The sequence below is a fragment of the Gracilinanus agilis genome, chromosome 1 (genome assembly GCF_016433145.1).
Source record: "Gracilinanus agilis isolate LMUSP501 chromosome 1, AgileGrace, whole genome shotgun sequence".
NCBI lineage: Eukaryota > Metazoa > Chordata > Mammalia > Didelphimorphia > Didelphidae > Gracilinanus > Gracilinanus agilis.
Genome location: NC_058130.1, coordinates 702,476,119 through 702,502,303, shown reverse-complemented (window position 1 = coordinate 702,502,303; position 26,185 = coordinate 702,476,119). Strand labels below are relative to the sequence as shown.

The following is a 26,185-nucleotide window of genomic DNA, read 5'->3' as shown; positions in this document are numbered from 1 at the left end:
CCAGTATTGTCAGCTTCACCCTAAATGAACTTGATGGAACTTATTTCTAACCCAGTGCCTTTCTGCATTGTGACTATATATACTGTCAGAGCTCTAGGAGGGGGTGGGACCTCTGATCCTATCCATTATTATTATTATTATTATTATTATTATCATTTTCAGTGTTCTTCCCCTCAGGCTACTTTGACTCTCCATAGCCTTGGCATATTCCAGAACCACACCTAGGAGTCTTTGAAAGTTAGAGAGGGAGGCAGAAGGAAGAAAACTCCTTTTTTAAAAATACAGAGGCATAGAGAAAGTGAAGTGGAGGGGTTGGCATTTGAGATGGACTTCTAAGTGTTTTTAGAATTTCAAAAACGTAGGGAATAGGATCTGTATTTTGGGGGGGCCTTGGTGGTGATGGGCAGCAGCAGAGGACAACTTAAAAATGTATACATTTATGTACATGCCAACAACATTGTTATGTATGGCTCTGGACTGAATTTTTTGGCTGTCTGATATTTTTAATGGTAACATTAATGTCCTTGTTTTTTACTGTTTTCCCTTTTCTATGATAACTGTTGTCTCTTTTAGTCTATTAAATCATAAGAGGTTAAAGAACAAATTTCTCAACTTTGTATGAGCCTAGTTAGATAAGTAAATGTGTTTTGTTTTGTTTTTTTTAGACCCTTAACTTCGGTATATTGTCTCATAGGTGGAAGAGTGGTAAGGGTGGGCAATGGGAGTCAAGTGACTTGCCCAGGGTCACACAGCTGGGAAGTGGCTGAGGCCGGATTCGAACCTAGGACCTCCTGTCTCTAGGCCTGACTCACTCCACTGAGCTACCCAGCTGCCCAATGTGTTTTAATTTAAAAAATGCTTGTTTTCAACAGCTTTCTCAGCTGAATCTTTGATGTATATTGATAGGTTTGGGACCAGGTATCAGTCCTGGGTATTTCTTGGCAGTAGACACACTCTTGGATATATGGATCCTTTTATGGAAAGCTTATCATCAAACAACTGTCATTGAGCCCTAGGTTATCCCTGACAAGGTGCAACTATAGGGAAAAATGAAATGGATCCAAAGGGTTGTTGCCTCACTGATGTTAAGAATTATTCTACACCAGTTGCTGCCTGTTCATAAACCTCTTAGAGCCAGAGAGAGAGTATTTAATCACCTGTTTTCTTCTACTTAAGTAGAAGGTGAACTTGGTGCCAGAAAATCTGATTCTAGCTCTGATTCTACCAATTATACTTGGATTAAAGCATCTCACCATTAGAAAGCACCTCATAGACCATTTAGGCTCAACTCTTCTCCACAATATAGCAAGCAACTGGCCAGTCCATGTTTGGCTTGAATACCTCTACCTCCTTGCCCAGACAGTTCATTCAACTTTTGGATGATTCTAAATTATTAAGGTGTTTTCCCCTACCTCAAACCTAACTTTGCCTTTACAACTTCTATTGATTTACTGCTCCTCCATTCTTTCCTCTGGAGCCAAACAAAGCAAATCTAATTTCTCTGCCTTCCCCAATGGCAGTCTGTCAAACATTTGAAGATAGCTTGGGCCTTGTCAAAACACTTGGAGTCTTGCTTTCCTTCTGGAAAATGGGAATAGTTAATCCCTCATGCTTTTATTTATTTGTAAGTCTAAAATAAAATATTTGTGGAAGTGCTGCAAAACAAAACAGTTAAGCATTATGCAAATGTAGGATATAATTGTTATTAATCCATTACTTCCTAGAAAGAGTCTGGCTTCCTTGGGGAACAGATGGTACTAGACTTGTTCCTTCTTCAGGAAAAGGTGGGGGCAGACTTGTAATTGCCACTAACAGTTGGTTATTAAAATGACCGTGTAGGAAGTTACCAGGGTGTTTCCATAGTAGATGTGCTGCCAGAAGGGAAGTCTGAGACCTGACAAACAGACATGATCATGTCCTAGGATGCCCAGGGCAGCATTGTTGAATTCTTGTGTGGGGAAGGCCTTCAATATTTCTTGCTCCTTTGAGTAACTGGTGTAACACTTTAACATTAGAACCCTTCTTGGTGTCGGCCTATTCAGAGGTAGTATCAATGTAGGCAGCAAGTCAGTCAGGAGTCCCAAGACCCAGGTTTCCATTAGGGCCTGGTACTTATTTGTCATATGGTCTTAGGCAAGTTGCATATGCTATTTGGTCTTCATTTCCTTTGTTTGTAAAATGGGGATCATAACCTTCTGGCCTGATTCATTCTCACCTAGTAGACCTAAGGCTCCAGTAAAAGAATAAATGTAGTACCTTCTGTGAATTAAATGAAATTTTTTTTCCTGCTAAACTATGCCCATTTTGGTTCTCCTGATTAATGCTGGGAATGGATAACAAGACTATGCCCTTGGCAGTCATGGAATCTAATTTATAGTTGGTATTCTGAGTTCAGAGTAGTTGGTCTAGTAGTTATGCTACTTTCTACTAGGAAGCATCTACATAATTTCTTTAAGACTTCTGAAAACATTTACTTCTCTATACTAAGAACGTGGGTCTTATGGGGCATGGACAACTTATGATTGATTATATTGTATGGATCTTCCTATCTGATGGCCAGTCTCTGGGGAATTTAACTTTTGTGACTGTATCTAATCTCACTGCTTTCTCTTCATGCTGCCCTAGGAGTATAATTTAAAAGTAAGTATTTGCCTTACCTGTTGTCTCCTAGATGTTGGCTTACGGTATCTTTGATTGAGGGAATCCTTTTCTTAAACTTCTGCTTTTTGTGCAATAGTAAACAGAACCAGAGTGACCCCAAATCAGATTTCTTTAACATTTCCTTCCTCCTTTATATCCCCCAAATTAAAAAAAAAAGTAGAAGACTTTTTACTCAGAATTTACCATCATTTTCAACATCAAATAGAGCATTCTTTGAGTAGACTTTTCCCTGGATGCTTAGAAGGAATACCTTCTTGAAGGTGACACAGTTTAATGGGAAAGAGCTCTGAACTAGAGCCAGGGGACCTGGGTTCTAGTTCTTATTTTGCCACTAACTCACAGTGGGACCTTGGACAAAGCACTTTCCCTTCCCTGTACCTCTGCTTCTTCATGAAAAATGAGTTATAACATTCTATGATTTCAGTAATAAGAGGCCTGATTCCTGATGAGCTTATAGTGAAGGCAGCCTATTTGGAGAAGCAGTAGGATCCCAAGAAGTACCAAATAGAAGTATAATTTGACCATCAATCACAGTTCATTCAGTCTGATTTTGAGGGTGGCTGTCACCTTATTCCAGTAGTCATTATCCCAATAAAATAAGTTCCAGGAGAAGGTGTATATCATTAATAACTACTGTAGAGGAACTAAAGTCTAGATTTTGCTTTTTAAAGCCATATCTTTGGATAATTTGAGCTTCTATGTTCAAGCCTTGGTTTTTGCTGAATCTAGCATAGAATGCTTATATCTGAAAAAAGGAATGGTATCCTAGAATCTGGGTTGGCATCATAAGTTTTTTTTTTCTTCACTTAAATAGCAAGAACATTGCTTTTAAGTAGGGCCAACTTCAGAACAGCATTCTATTTGTTGGCAAAGAGAAAACTCAATAGTTTTTTAGTATGCAGGGATGGGAAAAGAGCCATACTGCTTTTATGCCCCTCTGCCTTCTCATAATAAACATTGTCATTCCTAAACCTCCTTTCCTTGCTGAATCTCCTGAGCCTTGGGAAATCTCTCCCACTCTCATCCCCCTTCCCATCTTTGAGGTTTAGTCTGAAGCTAATCAGCTTTTCTGTCTTAGGCTATGATGGCAATAATCCAACTCTAGATGCTTTAGCTCAGAATCAAAACCAAAAATTTTTACCTTTCACTCATCTACCCTCACAATATAGCCCTTGAACCAAGATACCTGAGCCTAACCCTCTGTTTCCTTATTTCATGGTTCCCTTACTCAAACTAATTTGCTTTATCATGTGGTAAGATGGGTACACTCTAGTTTCTCAGCCAGAAATCCAGTCACCTCCCCATTTTAGCAGCATGAATCAGTCTTCCTTGGGTGCCTCTTCCTGAGGGGCACGTCTTGAAAACATGTTTTATTGTAATTACAAATAAGAATCTGTGAGCTTGGCGAAGTACCAACATATTCATCTCTTGTGCTTTAACAAATCATTAGAGATCTAACAGCCTTTTTTTAGCATAAAGCAAGAAATCCCTTCAACACTTAAATAGGAAAATGGAGACTGACTGAAAAACTTTTCAATTATGATTCAAGGATCTGGTTCCATTTCCAGTTTCTAGTAGAAGCTTAACATAATTCAAAAAGTAAGCTAATTGTTTTTGATCAAATTATCTAAAAGCAAAAGAAATCACAGGTTTGGAAATAGAACTTGCTCAGCTCCAGGCCTTTTCGGGTATATTTAGTTCTCAGACTTTCAGTTGGTGACTATAGTTCTAAGCCTGTAAATATCCTCTCTTTCCCTGTGGTGATCCTGGGTTCTTAAAAGCTTTGCCAGGAGAAAACCATTTGACTGTCCCGTATCAAAATGGGCAGGTCTTCCGAATGAGGCCCCTTTTTTTGGCACTGTCATTGTAATTATTACCACTCTGGCTACCGTGGAGAGGCTTATAATCAGAAAGTTGGCCGCTACTAGTGCTGAGTTGTTAACCACAGTAATCTATGAAACACTTGGAGAAGTTATGATTTATATTATTGATTTGAGGACACATACTGACAATCATAAGTTATGTGTGTGTATATCTATAGATCTATATGCACCATTTTATATTCCTTCATTGTAGTAGATCTTAATTTCATAGCCTCTCCACATTGGTCCCTAAGATGCTCCATTGTTTTATGTTATCTCATAGGTGGTGCACATGTCCCTTGTCCTGATCCCAGAGTATCTAGGAACATCCTTTCTCCCAAATATGCCAGAGCCAACAATGAAGCAAAGGTAGAAAAGGTGAAATATAATCCAGAATACAAATGCAGAGAGAGCTCAAGGCCTTAGGGTTTCCTAGGAGGAAAATACAGATTAATAGTGAAAGGCTGTTAGAGATGCTGCTGCTTATATAGGCCCCAAATAGACAAGTTTCTGGGAGTCTACCTTGGCCAGCCACAGTGAATTAGTCTTTTAGCTTTGTGACTGTGAGTGGGTGATGTCACTGCCTTCTTGGGGTCACAATGCTCTGGGCTTGTTGTGGGGTAGGGAGGCTTCTAAGGTCAACATTCCCTCTACCATTTGCTGCTGCCTCCTCTGCCCTTGTCATCCTTACATTGGTAAGTGCCAGGATCTCCAGGAATCAGTGAAGGTGGGGGGCCTTGAGTTTGCTTGGAACCAATCATTCCTTTTGGGGAAATTTTTTATTTTTTGACTTTTTTTAAAGATTTTGGTTGAAATGAGTTCATCCTTGCTAGTGTTAAGCAGCTATTCCGCCTCAGTGAGCATTTTTTTACTTGACTTTCCTGTCTTTTCCCTCTATTTCTTTCTCTTTTTCTTCATCTATCCCACCTTCTCATTCTTTCATTCTCTCTTCAACTTCCTTCCATTCATTTTTTTCTTTCTCCTTATTTCTGAGTAAAATCCTCCCTTGCACATATTTAGGAGCAGGTGTTTTTTTTTTTTTTTTTAATAACATAGGAGTGGCCACCGTTCCTAAAAATTATGATGTGAAATTTAAGAAGCATGCTGGATTTGGACAACAAAAGAGCTCTTTCCAGAACTCAAAAGCTGTTCCTTTCTCTCTAAGAAGAAATGGAGGCACTCATGATATTCTTTGCCCTTTATTGGGAACAAATGAAAAAAGGAAAAGATAGACATGTTCTAAAAAACAATAGATACTTAGGGTTAAACTTATAGCAACCTGAATAATGATCTGTAGGGCTGCTTGTGTCTTTGCAGTATTGTTCTTCTTTGGTCCTTGTCAGGTTGATGTTTTAGGAAAATCTGTAGATTAAATGAAGCTTTTTAAAAGTAGCCCCAAAGTTCTGTTATGCTAGATATTTCTCCAAAAAAGAAGGGCCAGGAAACATGCAATGAGCACGGAGACCTCAGAGGAAAAGGGGTATTAGGTTATGGCTAAATTCAGGAAAGGCTTCTGCCTGCTCTGTGTAAAGTATCCAAAAAGTATAAAAGTTATTTTATTCTCTGGGCATTAAGAAGCATCCCTTAGCAAAGAAAGATAATTTGAAAACATAAACTCCAGGAGGTCAATTTAAGTTGATTTCTCACAGAATTTTACTGACATTCTCTCAAAGCATTTTAGCTGTGACCTTGAAGGGTACGTCCTACTTAAAATTTAATCTGTTCCTAATTGCAGCTTGGCCCTTTAAAATTGCAAGAATCGGTGATTTAATATACCTAACCTTTTTCAAGTGCTTCTCTTTCCCTTCACAGCATCTCTGAGAATAATTAGCTAAAACACAATCTGAAATCGGCTACAGCAATAGAGCTTTTAGCAACTCTTTAAGCTCAGCATTCTGGGAAATAGCGTGTTTATGTGAGTAATTGTATGACTCAGCACACCTTTTGTTGTAGAGTTTTGTTGTCATTAAACCATAGAATGTCAGAGCCAAAAGAAAGTGACCTTAAAAAGAATTTGGTCCAGAATGCTTATTTGATAGAAGAACTCAAGATTCAGAAAGGGAAACTGACTCAACGTTGTCAGCCAGTTAGTCAGTTAGCCCAGGTCCCTCATCTCCTAGCTCAGCACTTATTTCACTACTGTATGAGCCTTTGGTTAGTTTGGTTCCCCTACAAGCTTGATTGTTATTCTTTATTTAGAACAGTCTGACCATACAGAAAACTGCCAGCTCAATCTGGACTGGCTCAACAGTAGAGACAAATCTTCCTTTAATCCTGCTGATATTGTATTTAACTCTCTTTCTTTCTCTCTCTCTCTTCACCCCCTTTTCCCCCCCAGACAATGACCTTAAATTATGGTGCCTGTTGGACTTAGCTACTATTATTATTGTAATAAGAATCATCCTTTCTTAATTGTTTTCAAAGGCACAAATAACTTTTTTAGTTTAGTGGAATTGCAATATGACCACATTCTAACTTAAGAGGGGCTCATATCCTTGTTGGCATTCATATGGCAGAATTTAAGTTCCCTCTTGTCCAAACTCCAAACAAAATATATGTTTAACAGATTAATAACATGATATTGCAATGGTTTAGGAGGGGAGCCTGTGGATTAGCTAACCTATTTAAAAGGAGGTTACTAATAAAGTTGGTTTTCCTAAGTATTCAAAAATCATGAATTGCATTTCTTTTAAAAGAAAATCTTTTCTTGAGGGGTTCGCTAATTCAAACCTCCCTTCCCCATCCTTGCTGTTCTGAATTAGTCAGGGCTCAGTGGACTGGGTAGTTTAATGTGTATGAGATCTGTTTTAAGTATATACAACCAGCTGCCCGTTCGGGGTCATTTAGAAAGCTGGCCCTTTGACAGAAATGCCTTGCCCATTAAGCAAGGCCTTCTTTTTGTGTTTTGTTTCCTTTTTAATCTACTCTTACCAGAGCCTTGTAACGGGGTCGTAATAACTTGTCAAAAGAAACGTCTTAACGTGTATCCTTGGTTTGTTCAGCTATGTTGCAACTACCTTCTTGTGCTTACCTTTTAATGCTGCCTCCTTGGGAAGATGAGGACAAGGAAGCCCTCCTGCCCGCTGGAGACGGTCTGGGAGGATAAGCATAAATATGATGAAGCAGAGCGGCTATTCTACGAACGGGAAGCCACACAGGCCGCCGCAGCCCAAGCCCAGCAGCAACCAGAGGAGGTGGTGAACGGCCTCAGCCAGGATGATTCAGGGGACAGCAGCGGGCGGGACACCAAGAAAGCCAACAATGGGAAGAAGCAGAAGAAGAGGAAGCGTTCACCCAAAAGCCACCCATCCCAGACCAACCTGGCCCTAGTAGGCCTGTCAGCCGACCCAGTTTGGTTTGAAAAGCCACTTTTTGACCAGGCAGAGACATCTTACCGCAAGAAGCTTGCAGATGCAGTAGCTCCACATGGCCTTATCCCTATGGAGGCAGCCATGGCCCCCCAGATTCCCTCAGCACTCTGGCCAGAGAAGACAACTCCTCGGGCAGTGGCATCCAAGCCAGGGAAGGCTGTGACGGCACCCTGCACCCATGGGAGCCGTGTGGCCTGCCACCATATGGCTTGTGGCATCTGGGTTAACAAGTTCTATTTTGATCGAGCTGAGATGGCATTTGTGGAGTGGACGCAGGCGTCCACTCCACCACACTCCCTGGACATCTCATCCCCACAGCTGCCACAGGACACAAGTGTGGCAAGTGGGAGGGGCACCCCAGATGAAGGGTATATGACAGCTGTAACTACTCCTGCCACCCCAGGGCCACCCATCAGAGGCTCCTCCTTCACTGCCTGCTGGCCTAGCTTGCCAGCCAATGGTAAACCCCAGCTTTTTAGCCTTCAGGCAATGATGCAGGAGGTGTGGCTTGAAAAGCCCCAGTATGATGATGCTGAGCGATGTTTCTATGAGGCCATGTTTGATGGCCACCCGCCAGGGAAGGTGAGGCTACAGGAACGGGCTGGACCACCTGAAGCAGCACGGCGGGGAAGAAAAGATAGGCGGAATAGAAACAATATAGGCAAACGTACTGGACCAAAGCGGGCAGACCCTGTCCCCTCCAAAGAAGTGGACCCTGCCTTGCCCTACTGGTATTTCTTGCACAAGGATGGTGAACCCCCATGGCTCAGCAAATCAACTTATGACAGTGCTGAATCCCGCCACCATGCTACTGAGGCCCTCCGAATGTCCTGGCGAGCCGAAGCACCTCCGGTCTCACCAGTCCCTGCCCATCGGCCTGCTTCCCGTGCTGTCCCCTCAGCATCTACGCCAAGACCAAAGTAGGAAAAGCTTACTGTATGGTAACCATTTCTCCCCTTCCTCTGTCACATGTTCCCAGGTGCCACTTATATTGGATGAAATTTAGTCACATAAATAGGGGTAGGGAGCAGTTTATCAGCTCCTGGTTTTATTTGTTCTCTCTTCATCCTTCTCCCAAGGAATCTCATTTCTAAGAAACTTTAACCCAGGTTGGTTGAAAGAGGGTGAGAAGTAAGGGGAGAGAATGAAGAATTACTAAGATACACATTATGGAACCTCTGTGCTTTGTTTACTCTAGAGTTTTGGGGGTTTCCCCCCAAAAGTGGCTATGGTTTGTTTAAAATACCTCAAAATATTTTAGCAAAGAAACAAAAACAATCTGTGAATTTAAATAAAATCTAAGGGAGGTATCCTGGGAGGTGGGATGCTCCTTCCCTTAGTTTAGTACTTTCTGTAGACTATTTTGGGGAAGCTCAGAATCACATGGTCCTTGTCCTATTCCAGCTTAAGCTCTAGCTGGCAGAGGTAGCAATCCCAGGTAAGTTAATCAGGTGCATGCCCCCTGGTGTAGACTCTCATGGGGGGAGGGGAAAGGTAAAGTTCAGAAACCAAATATGCCTGGTACTTCCTAAGGTCCTGCTGGGAGAAAACATAGAGTTTCATAAACTCCAAGATCCCCTTTCCCTAGTCAGATACATGTATAATCCTTTTTTTTCTTTACCCACAGAGATAGTAATATTTTCTATATGCCTGTGCCTTCTGAGCTGAGCAACTTCGTGAATTTCCTCTCTGTTCGTGATAACATTTGTTGAGCAGTGTTTTCCAACCAAAATCTTACTGCAGACTAGTAAAACAGCCAGATTCTATACTGTTGGGCAAGCAGTTCTCTTAACAATGGAGGAAAAGGGCAGCTGGAGGATGAGTGGAGTGGATTACAGGGAGAAGGAAGAATCTATTTTGATTTTTTTGTTTTTAAAATGCTATAGATTTCTAATGACAGTAAAACATGCTGGGGATCAGTTAAATTATATGCCAGGGCCCAGAGCTGTCCACCATCATCCAGTGTAAACTGGTTCCCATGAGCTCACAGAAAAGGGGAAGAGAAAGCAGGGTAAGATTTCCCACTGCTTTGAATAACAAGACTAATCTTGATTACCCAAGTTGAGGCTGGTGGTATCTCTTTCTGGGAGCACTGGGAAAGTGTGGGACTTCAGTCATTGGGATTTCTTAATCCCATTTATATAGGCATGGTCTTAAGAGAGATTCTCCCTTTGGGGAGCTCTGCATTTGCTGAGGAAGTAAATAATTAAAAGTTATTTCAGTCTTAAATGGTGCTGTAGGTGTTGAACATGCACAATAATAAAGACTTGAAGGGTTGTTGTAAAAGGTTTTGGGGGAGGAGGTACAATGCTGCATTGTTCCTAGAAAGTGGCCAGATAGTTCAGTGTTTTAAGTTTAAAGAACTCAATTTGAGTTGGGCATTGGAGTTATAAATAGAATGGGAATATTTAAATCTAGAAGAGGAAGAACAACATGTGAAAAGAGAAAAAAGAAAGTAGGAAGGATGGTATGATAGGGCCAGTCTTTGGGGAGCCCAGCCAAGTCTTGTTGGGGAATGATAAAAAGTTCTGAAGTCTCTGAGAAGCTTAGAAAATCAGATAGAAGCACTTAGACTATGTGGAAGAAACTGGGGAGCCACTGAAGAGTTTGGAGCTAGGAGTATGACATGAGTTTTCTGCCTTGGGGAGCTGGGGGTGGGATGTCTTCCTGCCTTATAGTTAGCATATGTGTTTGAGGTAGGGTTTAGAGCTGATGACCCTTGAGGATCCTTCCAAACTTTTGATTCTTTGATTCTGTGATGAGAGCAATGTTTAAGTTAGTACTGTTGAAGGACAACAAGAAGCCAGGAAGGTACTCTGGTACAATACATAGAGAATACCCTATGTGTTGAGGCCTAGAGTCAAGAGGGCCTAGATTATAGGTGGTCACTATAAGTAAGATTCTGTGAAAGGAAAATTCACAGGATTTGATGATAATATATTGGAGAAGAAAGAAGAAACAGATAACTCTGTAACACTGTTTTCTGTGTAAACTTAATAAGAGTACTTGGGGAAGGATGTGTATGTCTGAGGTTGGGGGTGGTGGGGAAGTGGAGTGCAGGGTTGGGGAACTAACTGAGGTTAATAGCATTGATATAGCACTGGGAAGGGAATGGCAGGTGCTACTGGGGCCATTCTAGTCAACATGGGCATTCCAGTTGTGGTTGGGTGCAGTTTTTCTTCCTAGAATCAATAGGCTTGACTGACAAAAATAACAGACTAGGTGTAGTTGTGTGGGGAGGGGTTCAGGTCTCAATTCCTGATAAAGCCCCTTTCTTATACTGAAGAGGAAACTGAAGCCCAATGAAAGAAAGAAAAATAATACTCAAATTTTCCTATCTGGTTAGTGGCAGGGTTGAGCAGAAAGGGTGTGGCAGTGTTAGAAGACAAGATTCCTTCTCTTCTAGGGCTCCTGTTTGTATTCCCCACTCCCTACCAGAACAACCAGTGTCATCCGCCAGTGGGAAGGGAAGGAAAACACCTCTCAGCAGGCAAGTTGGCATATGGGTAGCACACTTGACTACTTACCAGGGATAGGGAATGTAGGGAAGGGGTTTAAAAAATGAAAGACAGCCTGAAAGACAGCCTGGCCAGACTGTCCCAGCCATAGGAAGGAAGTATTAAATACCAATGAGATAATTTCTGGTCATTTGTGGGCTAATATAGTTAGGAATGGCTTTCCTTCCCAGATAGATTATAGATGTGGAAGATGAAAGAATGAGAGAAAACTGTCTCTACTAAGAACAGGGTTCTTCTTTATCTTCACAAGTGCCTCTGTAGAACTTTGGTGCCTCTGGCAGCCCTTAGGCACAGGTGGAATTAGAGAAGAAAAAGGAGACTTTCTCAAATTAAGTCTGAGTCGTTGGCAGCCCCTAAAGATAATGGCATAGAGTCCAAAATGAAGGCTGGGGCAGTCTGCTCTCGTATTCCCTAGTCATATGGGGAGTATTATGTTCAATTAAGAGGGACGGATTTGAAGAAGGATCACTGAGAGGCCAGAGTACTTTTAGGAAAGGGCAGCCAGAAAGGGGAGGGGACTGGGCCCCATGTCAAATGATTCAGGGGCCATTGAAGAAATTTGGAAAAGAGACTTACACTACAGTTTCTGGATAGTACAACATGGTAGCAATGAGATGCAGGTTGTACAGAGAGACTGTTCTGATGTAGCTATATGAAAATGGAATGGGCTTCCAGAGAGGTTGGATTTCCACATCACTCAAGGTACTCAAGGACTGGCTGGCTTGTCAGAGATCTTATCAAGGATTCCTATTCCAGTATAGGTTCAACTAGATACTTTCAGAGGTCCATTCCAGCACTAGGAGTCTGTGAGAAAAGGGGAAGGTCAGGATATGAGACCATTTTAAGAAGTCCTACCTTCCAAATAACCTGTGATAGCACTTTTCTGGAGTTTTTTCTTGGTGTGGTCTGTATCCTAGCAGATGTGAAGTGGGGTGGGGGGGGGGCAGAGGAGGGGTGAGGGTACAGTTTGCTAGGCCCAGAATTTGTATGGAAATGAAAATTTATTATGAGCAACTAACTCAATTGGTTGTTCATATAAGGTGAGTCATGTTAATCAGCATCACCCCTAGGTGTGACATTCTCCCATTCTCTTCCTCTTCAGGAAGATGGCAACCAGTTTCCTGGTGCATGAGAAGATCTGGTTCGACAAATTCAAGTATGATGATGCTGAGAGAAAATTCTACGAGCAGATGAATGGTCCTGTTCCTGTCTCCTCCCGACAGGTAATAAGGACAGAAGATAAAAAGGAGAGGCTACAGAATTGGGAATCTCCTATACCCTTTGGTACTATGGACCAATCCCCCATCTTCTGATTGGGGGAAGTGGGGAGGCCCTTGGTATGCTCCTGTCAGATGGTTTTGGAACTCTTGGAATTGAAAATTTTGTAGCTGGAAAGACTTCAGATGTGGGCCCTGCCACTTATGCTCTGGGGCCTTGAATAAATTGTTTTCCCTTGCAAGGCTACAATTTTACCATCTGTAAAATAATTAGGACTAGGTGATCTTAGCAGCTCTAAATCAGATTTCTGAGGCAGCAGTGGATTGGGTGAGCAGACTTGAGCCATAGGGGTATCCCTGGACCAGATAGAAAGAAGTGTTGATGCCAGACTTGGAAAGCATCAGTAGGTTATATGCCTGGCTGCTCTGGAGGTATTTCACTTACCATGTCTGCCAGGGACAGGCAGCTCCAGAAGTTTGTTTTAATCTAACAGTGCTTCTCATGTCCAGCCCTTACAATGTATACAGTAGTGAATGTGGGATCCTGGGGGTGGACCTAACTGTAGTCACATCCATCCTAAATGTCCTGGAGTCTTCTCTAGTCCTCTAGATAAACAGCTCCTGGACAGGAGGGTCCTTATCCCTGGCTTTGCTTCAGCATACTCCGTATTTCTACCTGGCCCTCTTGAAGTTCTCATGGACTGTTGTGGCCTGGGAGTTATTTGGGCAGGTTCCCAGCCTTTCCCAGGTATTGGATCTCAAGCTTGTTCTTCCCTCCTGCTTTGGTAAGGCAATGAGGTAGAGAGGCTGCCACTGGCTGAGTTAAATGAGACACATAGCTGATTGGCACCTGCATGAGGGGATTTGGAAATGGGTGATAGACCCGGAAGTACGTCTGACCTTGAAGGTCTATTGTCTAGTTGTTGAGTGAATCCCATTAGAAAGGAGCAGAGTTGTGGCCTAGAGCCATGCAAACCAGGAAGGCCCTGGTTGACTTACTGGCTAATAGTCATATGACCCCCACTTCCCTGAGAATTGTGTTGCCTGGGCTGTTTAGAAGCAGGAGGGAATGTGGTAATAGTTGTACCCAGAAAAACAGGATGAAAAACTGTCAAGCTGCTGCCCCCCCCCCTTACTCTAGACATCATGGTGTTGTCCAACACTTGAGTGCTTGCAAAAGGCCTTGCCACTAACCAAAAAAAAAGAAAAAACTACTGGCTCCTGCTTCTTTCCACCAATCAATTTCTGTCTATAACACTTTTCATGCCCTGTCTTAGATCTGTCCTTTTTTTCCACAAATAAAAACACATGTTGGTTCTGTCTGCACTGTTTGCAGGAGAATGGCGCCAGTGTGATCCTTCGTGACATTGCCAGAGCCAGGGAGAATATCCAGAAATCGCTGGCCGGAGTGAGTACCCTATGCTCGCACCAGCTGGCTGCCTGTGGCGTCCTCTTGCGCCCATGCCCACCTGGCTGGCCTCTGCCACCATCTGTTGGATCTTGATCTAAAACATTTTTATTATTATTTTTTTTAAGTAAAGGGAAGAACTGTTTTCTGTTTAGAGTAGAGAGGATGCTTATTTATAAGACTGTGGGGGGCTTCCCCACCCTAAGCAGTTAATTGGATTTGAAACCCTAAATTTTCATGTTTTATATATGGCCCATCTCACCCTGAGACTTTGAAATATTTTTCTCCACAGATTCTCTTGAGTCTTATCTTAGCCAGTCATGTGGTTTTATTTCCCTAATGACTTAGGCCTTAGGCTTAGTATACTCAGGGCTCTTAATTGCTGCTTCCCTGCAGGATTGGGCTTCTTTTCTCTTGTCTCTCCTCATTTGGTCCCCAAGGGCACTGCATAACGCTGGCTGCTACCTTTTCTCCAGCTCTTTCCTTCATAGGAAGGATGTCTGCAAAAAAAAAAAAAGCATCTTTTCTTGGCTGATAATTGCTGTTTGCCTCTCTGTGGTTTTTGTCTCCTTCCTGTCCCTTCCTAGAATGAGGAGGGAGATGGATTTATTGAGTCAGTCGTGGGATTAGGCTATTTAGAGACTAGTCTGCTGGTGATGATTGGTTCTGTTAATTTTATTTTAATCCTGATATATGGGCCATTGGGTAATATGTTGCTTTCATTTGCAATGTACTTGATGTCTTAGCTGTTTGTCATTTATTTCTTCAGTGTGTCTTGGATGTGAGCTAGTTATGGTTGAGGTAGAAAGGCGTAGTCTCAGGGAAGAGATGGTACAGAGAGGGGTACCTCATCCTCTCTTGTCGTTCAGGCTAATTAGAATAGTGGATGTTCAGTGGCTTTTAAAGGAGTTGGAAGTCAGTCTATTTTCCATATACATCTTCTAGTTGTAATTAGTTGTACAGGTAATGTCTATGCTCTTGAAAAGAACACTGATTTAGCTTGGAAATGTCAACTTGGATCTGAGTCTTGTGACATTCTTCTACTTCATTCCTGTGTGCCTCAGCAAACCACTTTTCCTTTGTAAAACAATAATCTCTGGTCAGTGTAAGAGGGGAATCTAGATATTTAAGGTATGGTCGCCAAAAATCGGATTTACACGATTTCAAATTAAAAATAGACCCAAGTCAGGATGACTTTTATGGAAGTTTATTTTACAATTAGGAAGGTTGAAGATAGGGAAATTGAGAGAGGGAAACTCTGGCCCAGACCAGAGGTCCGGACCAGGTAAGAATTTAGAGGCCCCAGCAAAGGAGCACAGAGGTTAATTAAACAAGGCTTCTAGCCACAAGGCCTTTTACAATAAGAGAGGCCTCCTTGAGGCTAGAGCCTCCAGAAACACCAAGGGAGGAGAAAGGAAGTCAGCCTAACTTACCCACGTGACAATTCAGAGGGAAGAAGTCTGAGGTCTCACCAGAGATCCTTCTTCACCAAGTTCAAAGTGCCAACTGCCTCCATAGGAAGTTACCATCATATTTAAAAGAGCATCTTTCTTCACTTTCTGCATCCACCTCCAATTTCAAGTGGACAAATGGCAGCCTCAACACTGTTTTGGACTGCCCAAAGGGCAGTCCCTTGTTTTTGATTTGTTACTTATTGTGACGTGTGAGCTAATTGACCCTCCCCTCCCCACTTAATTCTAAGTTGGGTGGGGTGACTATTATTTTTGATGGCTAGTGTCTAAACGATAAATGAGGATGAGCCAATTCCATTTACACATCAGCCACCCATCCAAGGCTGCTTTTTGAGGATATTGAAGGAATTTTGATATCTGTAAAAATAGCATATGCACCCAGCTGGGATATTTTGATAGGAACTCATTGATCCTATGGGCTAATATCTCCCTAAGTACTTGTAGACAGACCTGCGCCTGATGAAAGATGGTAGTAATTGGATGGATGGAGCAAGGATAGGTGATGGGCCTGCTTGCATGGGAAAAAATTAAGTAAAAGCCCATAAAAAGGAATGAGGCTATAGGTTCTGAGAACTGGTCTGATGAGATTAAAGAAAAATATTGGAGAGTGGATGGATGCTTTTTTTTTTTTTTTTTTTTTTTTTTTTACAGTGGTGATAAGGAGCCCCCTGGTGGTGGTGTGAGGCTCTTTTAAATCTTTGTCCTCCCTTTTCTCCCATCTTAGTGACCAGCAGTGATAGATGTGTCTTGATAAGTGTGACTGTCCAGAAGCCAGTGTCCTGGCTCTTCTGTATCCTTCTTTCCTTAATTTTTTGTTCCCCACTGCTTAATTTCTTTGAGGGAGGCCTAAATATGATCCTGGGGCTTGATAGAGGGAAACTGGCTTTTCTTCAGGGAGCTGCATATGTATTGTCATGGAGTTGGGCTTTTTTTTTTTAAGTGGGGAGTAGAGTTCAAATGTAGCCTTATAGCCTCATAGACTCATAGTAGAGCTACAAAGCACCCACGGAGGTCATCTAGTCCAGTAATGGAACTTAGATAGAAGGGATCCCCCACAGGTTGCATATTGGCTTTTAAAAACCACAAATTAACATTATCTAGGTTGTGTTTTTATTTCTTTTGTTAAACATTTCAATTACATTTTAAGCTGGTTCTGACTGTTTTCAGGAGTTGTGCAGGGCAGGAGCTCTGATCTAGATCAACATCTGCCTCTGCTCACCCCATTTTACAGATATAAAAGTCCTCTGGCTCAAGATCCATCTCTCATTCTATTCCCCTTTCCTCACTCTAACATGCAAATAATGCTAAGTCCCACCAGTTCTTCTATTGGGTTTGTCCCCTTTTTTTTTTTCACCTTAGTTAAGGATTCACCACCTCTCTTCTAAATCATTGTTTGTAGTAGCCTCCTATTTCCCTGCCTCTGCCTTATTTTCTCTCCAGCTCATTCTGAATAATCTACCAGAAGTGTTCTTCCCCAAACCCCCACAAAACTTTTCCTCGTATTTTTCCCTTGCCAGAAGCTTTTTGTAGTTCCCCACTGGCTATAGGATTAAGTCTACACTCTTTAAGAGCCCTCCCCAGTGTGGTCCTCTCCATAGTCATTGACTCAATTTCAGAATTGGAGGAGACCTGAAAAGTCATCTAGTCCAGACTGAGCAAGAATTCCTTCTATCATTCAGTTTTTTTTTTTAAACCCTTGTACTTCGGTGTATTGTCTCATAGGTGGAAGATTGGTAAGGGTGGGCAATGGGGGTCAAGTGACTTGCCCAGGGTCACACAGCTGGGAAGTGGCTGAGACCGGGTTTGAACCTAGGACCTCCTGTCTCTAGGCCTGACTCTCACTCCACTGAGCTACCCAGCTGCCCCTATCATTAAACCAGTAATCCTTGGCAAGTACACATCTAATCTCTGCTTAAAGACTTCAGTGCCTACACACTGAAGCAATCGATTCCTCTTATGGAGAGCCCTGATTTCTCTCATTTTTTTTTCTCTAAATCTGAACATTTTGTGGAACCTAGTTCTCTTTGGAGTCTACCAGAATAATTCCAATTGACTTAGAATCTACCTGTCAGGACTGGTTTCCCTATATTCCCCATCTATACTTTTGGTTCTTCTCATTTTGCTGCCTCCTTACTGTTCATGCCCTTCTGTTGGGTGGAATAGTAGTCTCCCTATCTTCACCTATAAAATATCCTGAAGAGACAGCACGACAGGGCTGATGATGTACAGAACTTTAGACAGAGAAGGTACAGGTCTGTGTGATCTTGGGCAAGCCACTCAGCCTCAAGTTTCCTCATCTGCAAAATAGCCTTACCTAAAACACCTATTCCACTGGATTATTGTGAGGCTCAAAAAGAATTGGTCTACTTAAAAAGTAAATGTAAGACTAAAACTACCCGTCCTTTTGAGTTTGTTCTGTGTTTGTTCTTTGGTTGTCCTCCTATGTTTATGTATAAAAATTATCCAAAACTACATATAAAACTGTAACTATGTATGTAGTACTTTCAGACCTGCATATACATATAAATAATTTAAGTTGCAATAATCAGAGAACAAGTGACAAAAGAAAAAGCTAATACAAATGCACTCACACATGTTTGCACATGGTAACTACACATAGTATATGCTGCCAAGAGCTAGGCAAGGAGTCAGAATGAGGAGAGCTCAAGACTTGCCTGTATCACATTTTAGCTCACTTAACTTCTTAGTGCCCAAGATAGCTCTCTAAGAATAGGTTAGACTGGGGGTGGAGCCAAGATGGTAGAGTAGAAGCTGAGAAACTGGAAACTACCATGAGAATCCCCTCCAACCAATCTTAAAATAATGCCATAAAACAAATACAGTAGTGAAAGATCCAAAAAGGAGGAGACAGAGTGAAATAACTCTCAAGAAGAGAAAAACCTAAAAGGTAGCTAGAGAACATCTGGGGCACTGAGGTATGAAGGAAACAGAGATAGCAGGAAGCTACAGCAAAGAGTGAGGAGCACACAAATGATGAGCCCCAACCTCTTAGCCCACATCTGCTGTGCAAGGTTCTGAACCTGAGCCTAAGCCAACATTAGATCCTGAGACCCTGCTTGGGCAAAAAGAGGTCCAAGCCAATGCACACCTCTTGAAATTCTAAGCAAACCTTCAGTGAAGTCTGGAATCCTAACCCAGGGCAGTCTGTGCTGAAGCAGCCTGATCTGTGTGGGCCCAAAGCAAAGCCAGAAGTCCCACTCTGGTCTGTGTTAAGGACATAGATCCCAGTTTGGGGTAGTTGGTAGACCCAAAGGGGGTGCGTGGTCCTTTTGCAAAAAACTCAAGGCAGAGCCTCCGGGCAAGGCAAAATCTGCTGTGTGCCTGACCTGGTTAAACCCATAGTGAGACCAAAAACTTCACCTAAAGGTGAAATTTCAAAATTTTAGCTATCAGCAGTCTCAAGGGTTAACTGAATCAGCAGAGAGAGGTGGCTCTCAGAGCTCCCAGCTCTCAGGCCAATATACCATCTTGGAAGAACTAAAACTGGCAGAAACCCAGAAATAAAGTTAAGGAGAGAGCATCAAGGAAGGACTGAAGTTTAGGAGGGTACCCTAACTTCCCAGAGAACAGAGCCTACCTATAAAAAGGTTGGAAAAATGAGAAGACAACCAAAAAAGCACCTAACTATAGAGAATGTTTATGGAAACAAAGAGCAAGGTATAGACACAGAAGGAGACAGTGAAAGCAAAGCAAACATGTGCAAAGTCCAAAAGAAAAATATGAAAAGCTCAAAAAAGGATTTCAACAACCAGTTAAGAGTCAGGGAAAATGGGAAGAGAAATGAAAGCAATGCAAGAAGAAATGAAAAAGAGGCTCAAAAGCTGATGGAGGAAAATCAGGCCTTAAGAATCAGAATTGAGCAACTAGAAGCTAATGATTTCATGAGACATCCAGAAATAATGAAACAAAATCAAAAGAATGAAAAAACAAAACATGAAATATCTCAACTGATTTGGAAAATAGATCCAGCAGAGACAATTTAAGAATTATTAGACTTCATGAAAGCCGTGATTAAAACAACAAACCTAGACATCATGATATAAGAAATTATCAAAGAAAACTGTTCAGGTATTCTCAATCAAGAAAATAAAGTAGAAATTGAAAGAATTCACAGATCACCTCCATAAAGAAATCCTCAAATGACAACTTATATAGCTAAAATCTTAAGAATAGGTTACACATGAAAGCAGTATAACAGAGTGGAATGCCACCCTTGGAGTTAAGATGATCCTTTTAACTATATCCTTTGGGTATAGTTTTCTTGGTAAAATAAGTGTCCTGTCCTACCAGAGCTCTCCCTCAGGCTCGGCAATATTAACAGTCCTTGGCTAGTCTAGTTGTCATCCATTGCCATCTGATTCTAGTCTTTGCTTTGGAGGGGTGGGGGGATAATGACAGTCTTTGGAGAGATATTTCTCTCAGCTGGTGGCCTATGAATAGAGCTGAACTTCTTCCAAGGCTAGTGGTGGGGTAGAAGTGGTTTAAGTGTAAATGGCTATCATGCTGTTTGGTCTCCATACAGTTATAATAAATGTTTTCTTTTTTAAAAACACAGTGCTTGGGGCAATTAGGCTCAGTGGATAAAGAGCCAGAAATTGGTTAGGTCAGTGATAATGAACCTTTTAGATATTTTGTGCCATGCTGTGCTCACCCCCACCACACACAGATGTACGTGCACACTCGACACTGTTTTACCTCAGAGACAGGGAGGGGAGTGACCCAGGTGCTCTGCTCAGGGGAGGGAATAAGTGCTTCCAGTGGGCTGTTGGGGGTGAGGGGGGGCAGGCACAGTGCAGAATGGGGAAGGGAGCAGCTAACTCTGGTGGGTGATGTGTGTATGCACAGAGAGGTCTCTGTGCCATTTTTGGCGCTCATGCCATAGGTTTTCCATCATGGGGCTAGGTCTTGGATTCAAATGTGACCTTAGGTACTTACTAGCTATTGACCCTGGGCAAGTCACTTAACCTCTATTGCCTAGCCCTTACCATTCTTTTGCTTTTGAACCAATACAAAGTATTGATTCTAAGATGGAAGGTAAGGTTTTTTTAAAATTTACTCCAATTTAAATTAAAAATTTTAATATATGCCAGCTGCCAAAAAACAAAACACTACTTCCCACATGCACAGTCACAGAATTTGCCGGGCATTCCACTGAGCTCACAAAAACACAACAAACATTGAGGGCTCAATTCCCTTCTCCTCTGTTGCCTCAGACACTTCCCAGCTGTGTGACCCTGGGCAAATCACTTTGTCCCCCATTTCCTAGCCCTTACCACTCTTCTGCCTTGGAACCAGTACACAGTATTGATTCTAAGATGGAAGATAAGTTTTGTTTTTGTTTTATTTTTTAAGGCAATGTTTACTAAGAGCTTCAGGAGAAAGAGATCTTTATTGACTGAGGAGTTATGGAGGGACTCATGGAGAAGGAATTTGACTTAAGCTTTAAAAGGATGAGTAGAACTTGAAGAGTAGAAGAAAGTATGTCTAGTGGATGGAATGACATAAAAATGAATGTGGTGTTAAGAGAGAAGCAGAAAACCAATTTGTCTACAGTAGACAGTTTGTGTTGGAAAGTAAGGGGAGATGAGGCTGACATCTAGCAATGGGCCTATCTTCCTCCAACAAGATTCATGGGAATATTTGTTTAGTCGGATTTATTCATAGATGGATTAGAGCAAAGGAATTTGGATTTTATCCTAGAGGCAATGGAATATTTCTGGATAATAGTATCATGATAGTGTTGTGGACCAGTGTTAATAGAAGACTGTAGTTAGTAAGGTTGCTCTTGAAGTGTTGGGGAGCAATCTCCATGAATGGGAGAAGAGACTGACTAGCTAATAGATTTTTTTCTGGTCACACACTGCCTCGTTCCACACTTGCAGTAGATATCTTAGAGGAATGGCTAAAGAAGAGCAAGGCTCCCATGGCCTGGTGTAGCTGGTTGGTTACCAAGCAAGAGAAAACATCCAGAAAGACATAAGAGGAATTGGAATACTTGGGAGGAAGGTAAAAAGAAGTATGGTTGGATGAGATTCCTTGGGGCTAGTCATTCAGCTGGGCACTGGAGCCCCAGCCTCCAAATTTTGCATGTTTGTACACATGTTAACCAAATACTTCTGTCCCTAGGGGGTCAAAAGCCTGATGTCCTGTTCTAAGCAGCTCTAGACTTGTGGTTTCAAATATGTGACTAGGCAGGCTTGTCTAGGTCTCCTCCCCCCGCCCCCCCCCTTTCCCTTGCTTTTCCTTAGAATGACCCTTTCTCAGCAACCTCTGCTTTGCTTTCTTCCCTGCACTTCTCATCCTTGAATCTTTTTCCCCTCCCACTTTCCAGCTCAAAATAGTGCTGCAAAGTCCCCCTGAGGCCCTGAGCTAGGCTGAACCTGGTCCTGTAAGTCATTTCTGGGGAGGGAAAAGGAGAGGGCTGTTCACCCTCAAGGTTCATAGCTCTGGAATAGCCCAAGCCAAGGCTCTGTGGCCCCAGAACTCCCCTAGATGATGCATAACCTGGTACCCCTTAGGGGTGAAGTGCTTTCTTGATCTTGTTCCCCCAAACTGGCCAGAGTTCAAATCCCCAAATTCTTTTCTTCCTATTCTGTAGCTTTTGCATCTTTTAGCTTCAAAAAGAAAAGGGAGGCACTGGGATTCTGGGATTCCTTTTTTTTTTGTTGGGGGTTTTTATTTTTTGGTTGCTTTATTTATTTATTTGCTGCTTCTGTCTTGTCACTCAGATGGAGGTTATATTTTCTATTTTGGGTCAAAGATTAATTCATCACATCACTAAAACTATATGAGGAAGGCCATAGTTGTGAGGTAGTTTTACATATTGAAGGAAAAACCATAGATATGAATGATTGATCACATGGCAACCAATAATGGAGTGGAAAACACAGGTCCCCCATGCTCCTAGCTTCAGGTCAAGTCTCTCCCTATCCATTTTGGTCACAATTGAGCAGGCAGGAGTGGGCTCTCTCCTGGGATCCAAGTTTCTGTACCTTTTTTCCCAACTCCCATTTTCCCAATTCCTGCAGCTTTCCTCTTTTGCCAATCAGCTGCATGCTGAACCTGGAGTAGAACCTGTCCTTACAATGCTGGGTTGATACTTCTGCTGGGACAGGAGGCCAGGGTCCTGTAGCACCTCCCTTTCATTCCAAGGCAAAGATGGCAGATAAGTTGTGGGTGACTGTAGGAATAGAGCCTAGTATCTACCCTCCCACCTTCCCTTTTATATCCTGCTTTCTTGGAGAGATGAGATCTGTAAAGGGTTTATATATAGGGTTTCTTTGTTTTTTGTTTTTTTGGTGGGGGGGATGGGGTTGGGGAAGGAATAAGGGAAGGAGTTTGTAGATGAGAATACATGAGCTGAGGAACCTGTACATTTTCAATTAGCAATGCTGAAATTAATTGCCCCTGTTATGTATGACCCCCTCTCCTTGTAGTGTCATCACCTCCTTTAATCACATCTTCTTCCCTACTCTCCTTTACAAATTGGGGTCCCTGTACCTCTCTCTTTCCCACTCCCCCTGCCTCTCTGTGGCCCCAGAAGACTTCCAGCCCAACAACTTAGGCCCCCTCACTGTTTCTCGTTACAGAGCACAACCGCCAGCTCTTCCAGTGGCCCCAGTGGGGACCATAGTGAGCTGGTCACCAGAATTTCCAACCTAGAGGTAGAGAACCAAAGCCTTCGGAGTGGTGAGTGAACACCCACCCCACAGGCTGTGGGGAAAGCCCACCACACCCCTTTAGTCCTGTCCTTGCTGGGGGTGCCTTCCCCTGGGTAACTCCCTTTTCTTCTTCTGCAGTGATTCAAGACCTACAGCTCACCATCTCCAAGCTAGAAAGCCGGCTGAGTACCCTGGAGAAATGTTCCCCTTCCCACCGCTCTCTGGCTCCTCAGACTCAGGTGAATGTTTGCTTCCCCAACACATGTTAAAACAGAGCATCTTCTCTTCAAACCAGAGTCCAAGCCTAATACAGACAGTATCTTAAAATCCAGGAGGATTTGTCTCCCTCCTTGGTATTTGCACACATCTGTCCTCCTGCCCGCTCCCCCACTCCCCACCCCCTACCTTCTCATCTGGGAGATTAGAGCAGCCTCATTATTGCCCCCTGGCTCCTTCTCACATCTGTCCTTCATGATGAGGTCGCTCAAATGATCTGTCCATGCCTTACCCTCCCTCAAACTTCACATTTTTCATAAAGTCAAACATCAACTCCTGAGACCCTCTGTGAGCCTCTAGATTTGTGTCATTCTTATATGCTTTTCAGCCACATTGGGCTCCTTCCTCCATGCATTTATCCAGGCCTTCCTCTCTGCCTCAAGTGCATTACCCCATTTTCATCTTCTACACAGACTCAGCTCTTCCCAGTATCCTCCCTTCTTTAATACATGTTAAATTGAACTAAATTGTTCAAAGATGGCAGGTGACCGAGGTGGGGGAAGTAGGATCAGATGCAAGGAGCCATCACCTGGAAGAATCAGTAGACTTCAAATAAGGATGAAGGAAGTCCTTGGATGATGGATCCCTTGAAGCTCATTAACAGCATCCCAGGAACCTTTGGGTTTGTCCCTCAGGAACCAGCCGAATTTCTGACCTTCTGCCTGGTTCCTTTCTCCCTGGGCAGCATGTGTCCCCTATGCAGAAGGTGGAGCTGCCTCCCACATCACCCGCCAAGAAGGCAGCCACCCAGCCAGCAGAGGATGATGAAGAAGATGATGATATCGACTTGTTTGGTAGCGATGATGAGGAAGAAGACAAGGAAGCAGCCCGGCTTCGGGAGGAGCGACTTCGGCAGTATGCAGAGAAGAAGGCCAAGAAGCCGGGACTGATTGCCAAGTCTTCCATCCTTCTAGATGTTAAACCTGTGAGAGTTGGGGGCTCGGGTTGAGTGAAGGAAGGGGTTGGGGGATGGAGCAGGAGTAGTTGCCAGGACCCTGGCAACCCTCTTCAATGAACAGCCCTCTCTGTTGGGAGGGAGGGATCTAGGATGCAAGTTCTCCCTCTAGGAAATTGATTCCCTACCCTACCTCTGCCACAGAATTCCTGTGTGACCCTGGGCAAATTATATCTATACTTTGGGTGTTGCTTTTCACTGTAAATTGTAAAGAAATGGCAGTCATCTCAGATGGTGAGAGGGTAAAACAAAAGCATGAATTCCAAGTTGAAAGCATTTATCTTCATAAGAAGGAAGATGTGGAGTGGAGGGATAGGAAGGCTGCTTTATATAAGGATGCACAGAAACCACATATTTTTAGCAAAGCAATTTTTGGAAATACAATTTGACATATTTGTGACATGAAGACCCTCGGGGTAGGGGTGTGATAGAAAGTTTTGGTACCCCAGCCAGGCCTATACCGTCTAACCCTTTCCTTGATTCCTCTCAAGTGGGATGACGAAACAGACATGGCAAAGTTGGAGGAGTGTGTCCGCTCCATACAGCTGGATGGCCTGGTCTGGGGAGGCTCCAAGCTGGTGCCTGTAGGTTATGGCATTCGGAAGCTGCAGATCCAGTGTGTGGTAGAGGATGACAAGGTGGGCACAGACATCCTGGAGGAGGAGATCACCAAGTTCGAAGATTATGTAAGTTGTAGGCTAAGGCCTCTATGCAGTTTGTATGTTTGTTTATTAACAAGGTGCACTGGACTTTGAGCTATAGTTGAAGTAATGGGATCTGAGTTCAAATCCCAGCTCTGCCATTTACTCCCTGTTGACACAGTCCTTTAACCTCAGTTTCCTCATCCTTAAAATGAAGAGTTTGGACTAGATGACCTCTAAGAGACCTTCCAGCTCTAGATCTGAGTCTGCATCTAATAATCTTTAGTGCAAAGCTTGGGCAGGAAGTGCTTCCCGGTCCTAGTCTTGTCTTACGGATTTGCCTTGGGAGTTAGGAATCTTAGTCTTAGTGCCAGTTCTCCCACTAACCTTGAGTAGTAACTCACTTCCCTAAATTTTGCCTCAGTTTTCTAATATATGATATGTGGCAATTGGACTTAAAAACCATCTAAGAATTAGTCTAGGCTTCTTGTGGGGTGGCTTGGCAATTGGCTGGATTTTCCCAGGTGTGAGGGATAAAGGAAATGTGGGTAAGGAGGATGAGTGGGAGTGCAAGCTAGCAGATAGTTCATAGATCATCCTTCTAATCTGTTCCATCTCTCTTCCCATTTGCAGGTGCAGAGCGTTGACATCGCTGCTTTCAACAAGATCTAAGGCCCCTGAATGTGTGTGAATCTGTAACCAAAATAAAGGCTGAGATTTGAGGTGCTTGGGCCTGTTGTGGTCTGGGTCTCTAGGGAGGAAGGGGCAACCTTTGAGGGAGATAGAGTGGAATCCCTGACCTTCCCTTCCATGGTAGGGCCTTGGAGAGATGCGCTTCACCTGGATTTGGGATAGATATCAAGACTAGAATGTGGCCTCTATCATGGCTAGTCCTCTGAGCCACCGATCAGACAGCAGGCTCCAGCAATCCTGGAGAGTCAGATGCCATAGGACATATGAAACTTTAAAAGTGAATAAAGTGTAAAGAAATGGCCAAAGAAACTGCTACTTCAATCACTTCAAATATGGTGACCTTCCTAAGGCCTCTGGAATATAAAGACAGCTAGTGGAAAACCTGGGTTCCTTAGCACTTGGGCCTAGAAGTGGAAAAGAGCCAGCCCT

The 26,185-nt window shown here is 42.9% G+C and overlaps 1 protein-coding gene across 7 annotated transcripts in view; it reads left to right on the top strand.

Moving 5' to 3' along the window:
- The window catches only part of EEF1D (eukaryotic translation elongation factor 1 delta), a 30,882-nt gene extending 5,097 nt beyond the window's left edge, over nt 1-25,785 (top strand). For 2 of the 7 annotated variants that reach the window (XM_044669374.1, XM_044669375.1), the window contains exons 2-8: nt 12,515-12,635; nt 13,966-14,037; nt 23,120-23,219; nt 23,330-23,430; nt 24,153-24,392; nt 24,914-25,108; nt 25,697-25,785. In XM_044669374.1, coding sequence (XP_044525309.1) covers nt 12,519-12,635; nt 13,966-14,037; nt 23,120-23,219; nt 23,330-23,430; nt 24,153-24,392; nt 24,914-25,108; nt 25,697-25,735 — 864 coding nt within the window. In that variant the 5' untranslated portion in view covers nt 12,515-12,518 and the 3' untranslated portion in view covers nt 25,736-25,785. Of the gene's footprint in view, nt 1-7,579; nt 7,953-7,987; nt 8,815-11,300; nt 11,385-12,511; nt 12,636-13,965; nt 14,038-23,119; nt 23,220-23,329; nt 23,431-24,152; nt 24,393-24,913; nt 25,109-25,696 lie in introns of those variants that run through there. The other 5 variants (XM_044669359.1, XM_044669356.1, XM_044669353.1 and 2 more) reach the window with 5 other exon arrangements.
- The last annotated feature ends 400 nt before the right edge of the window (nt 25,786-26,185 follow it).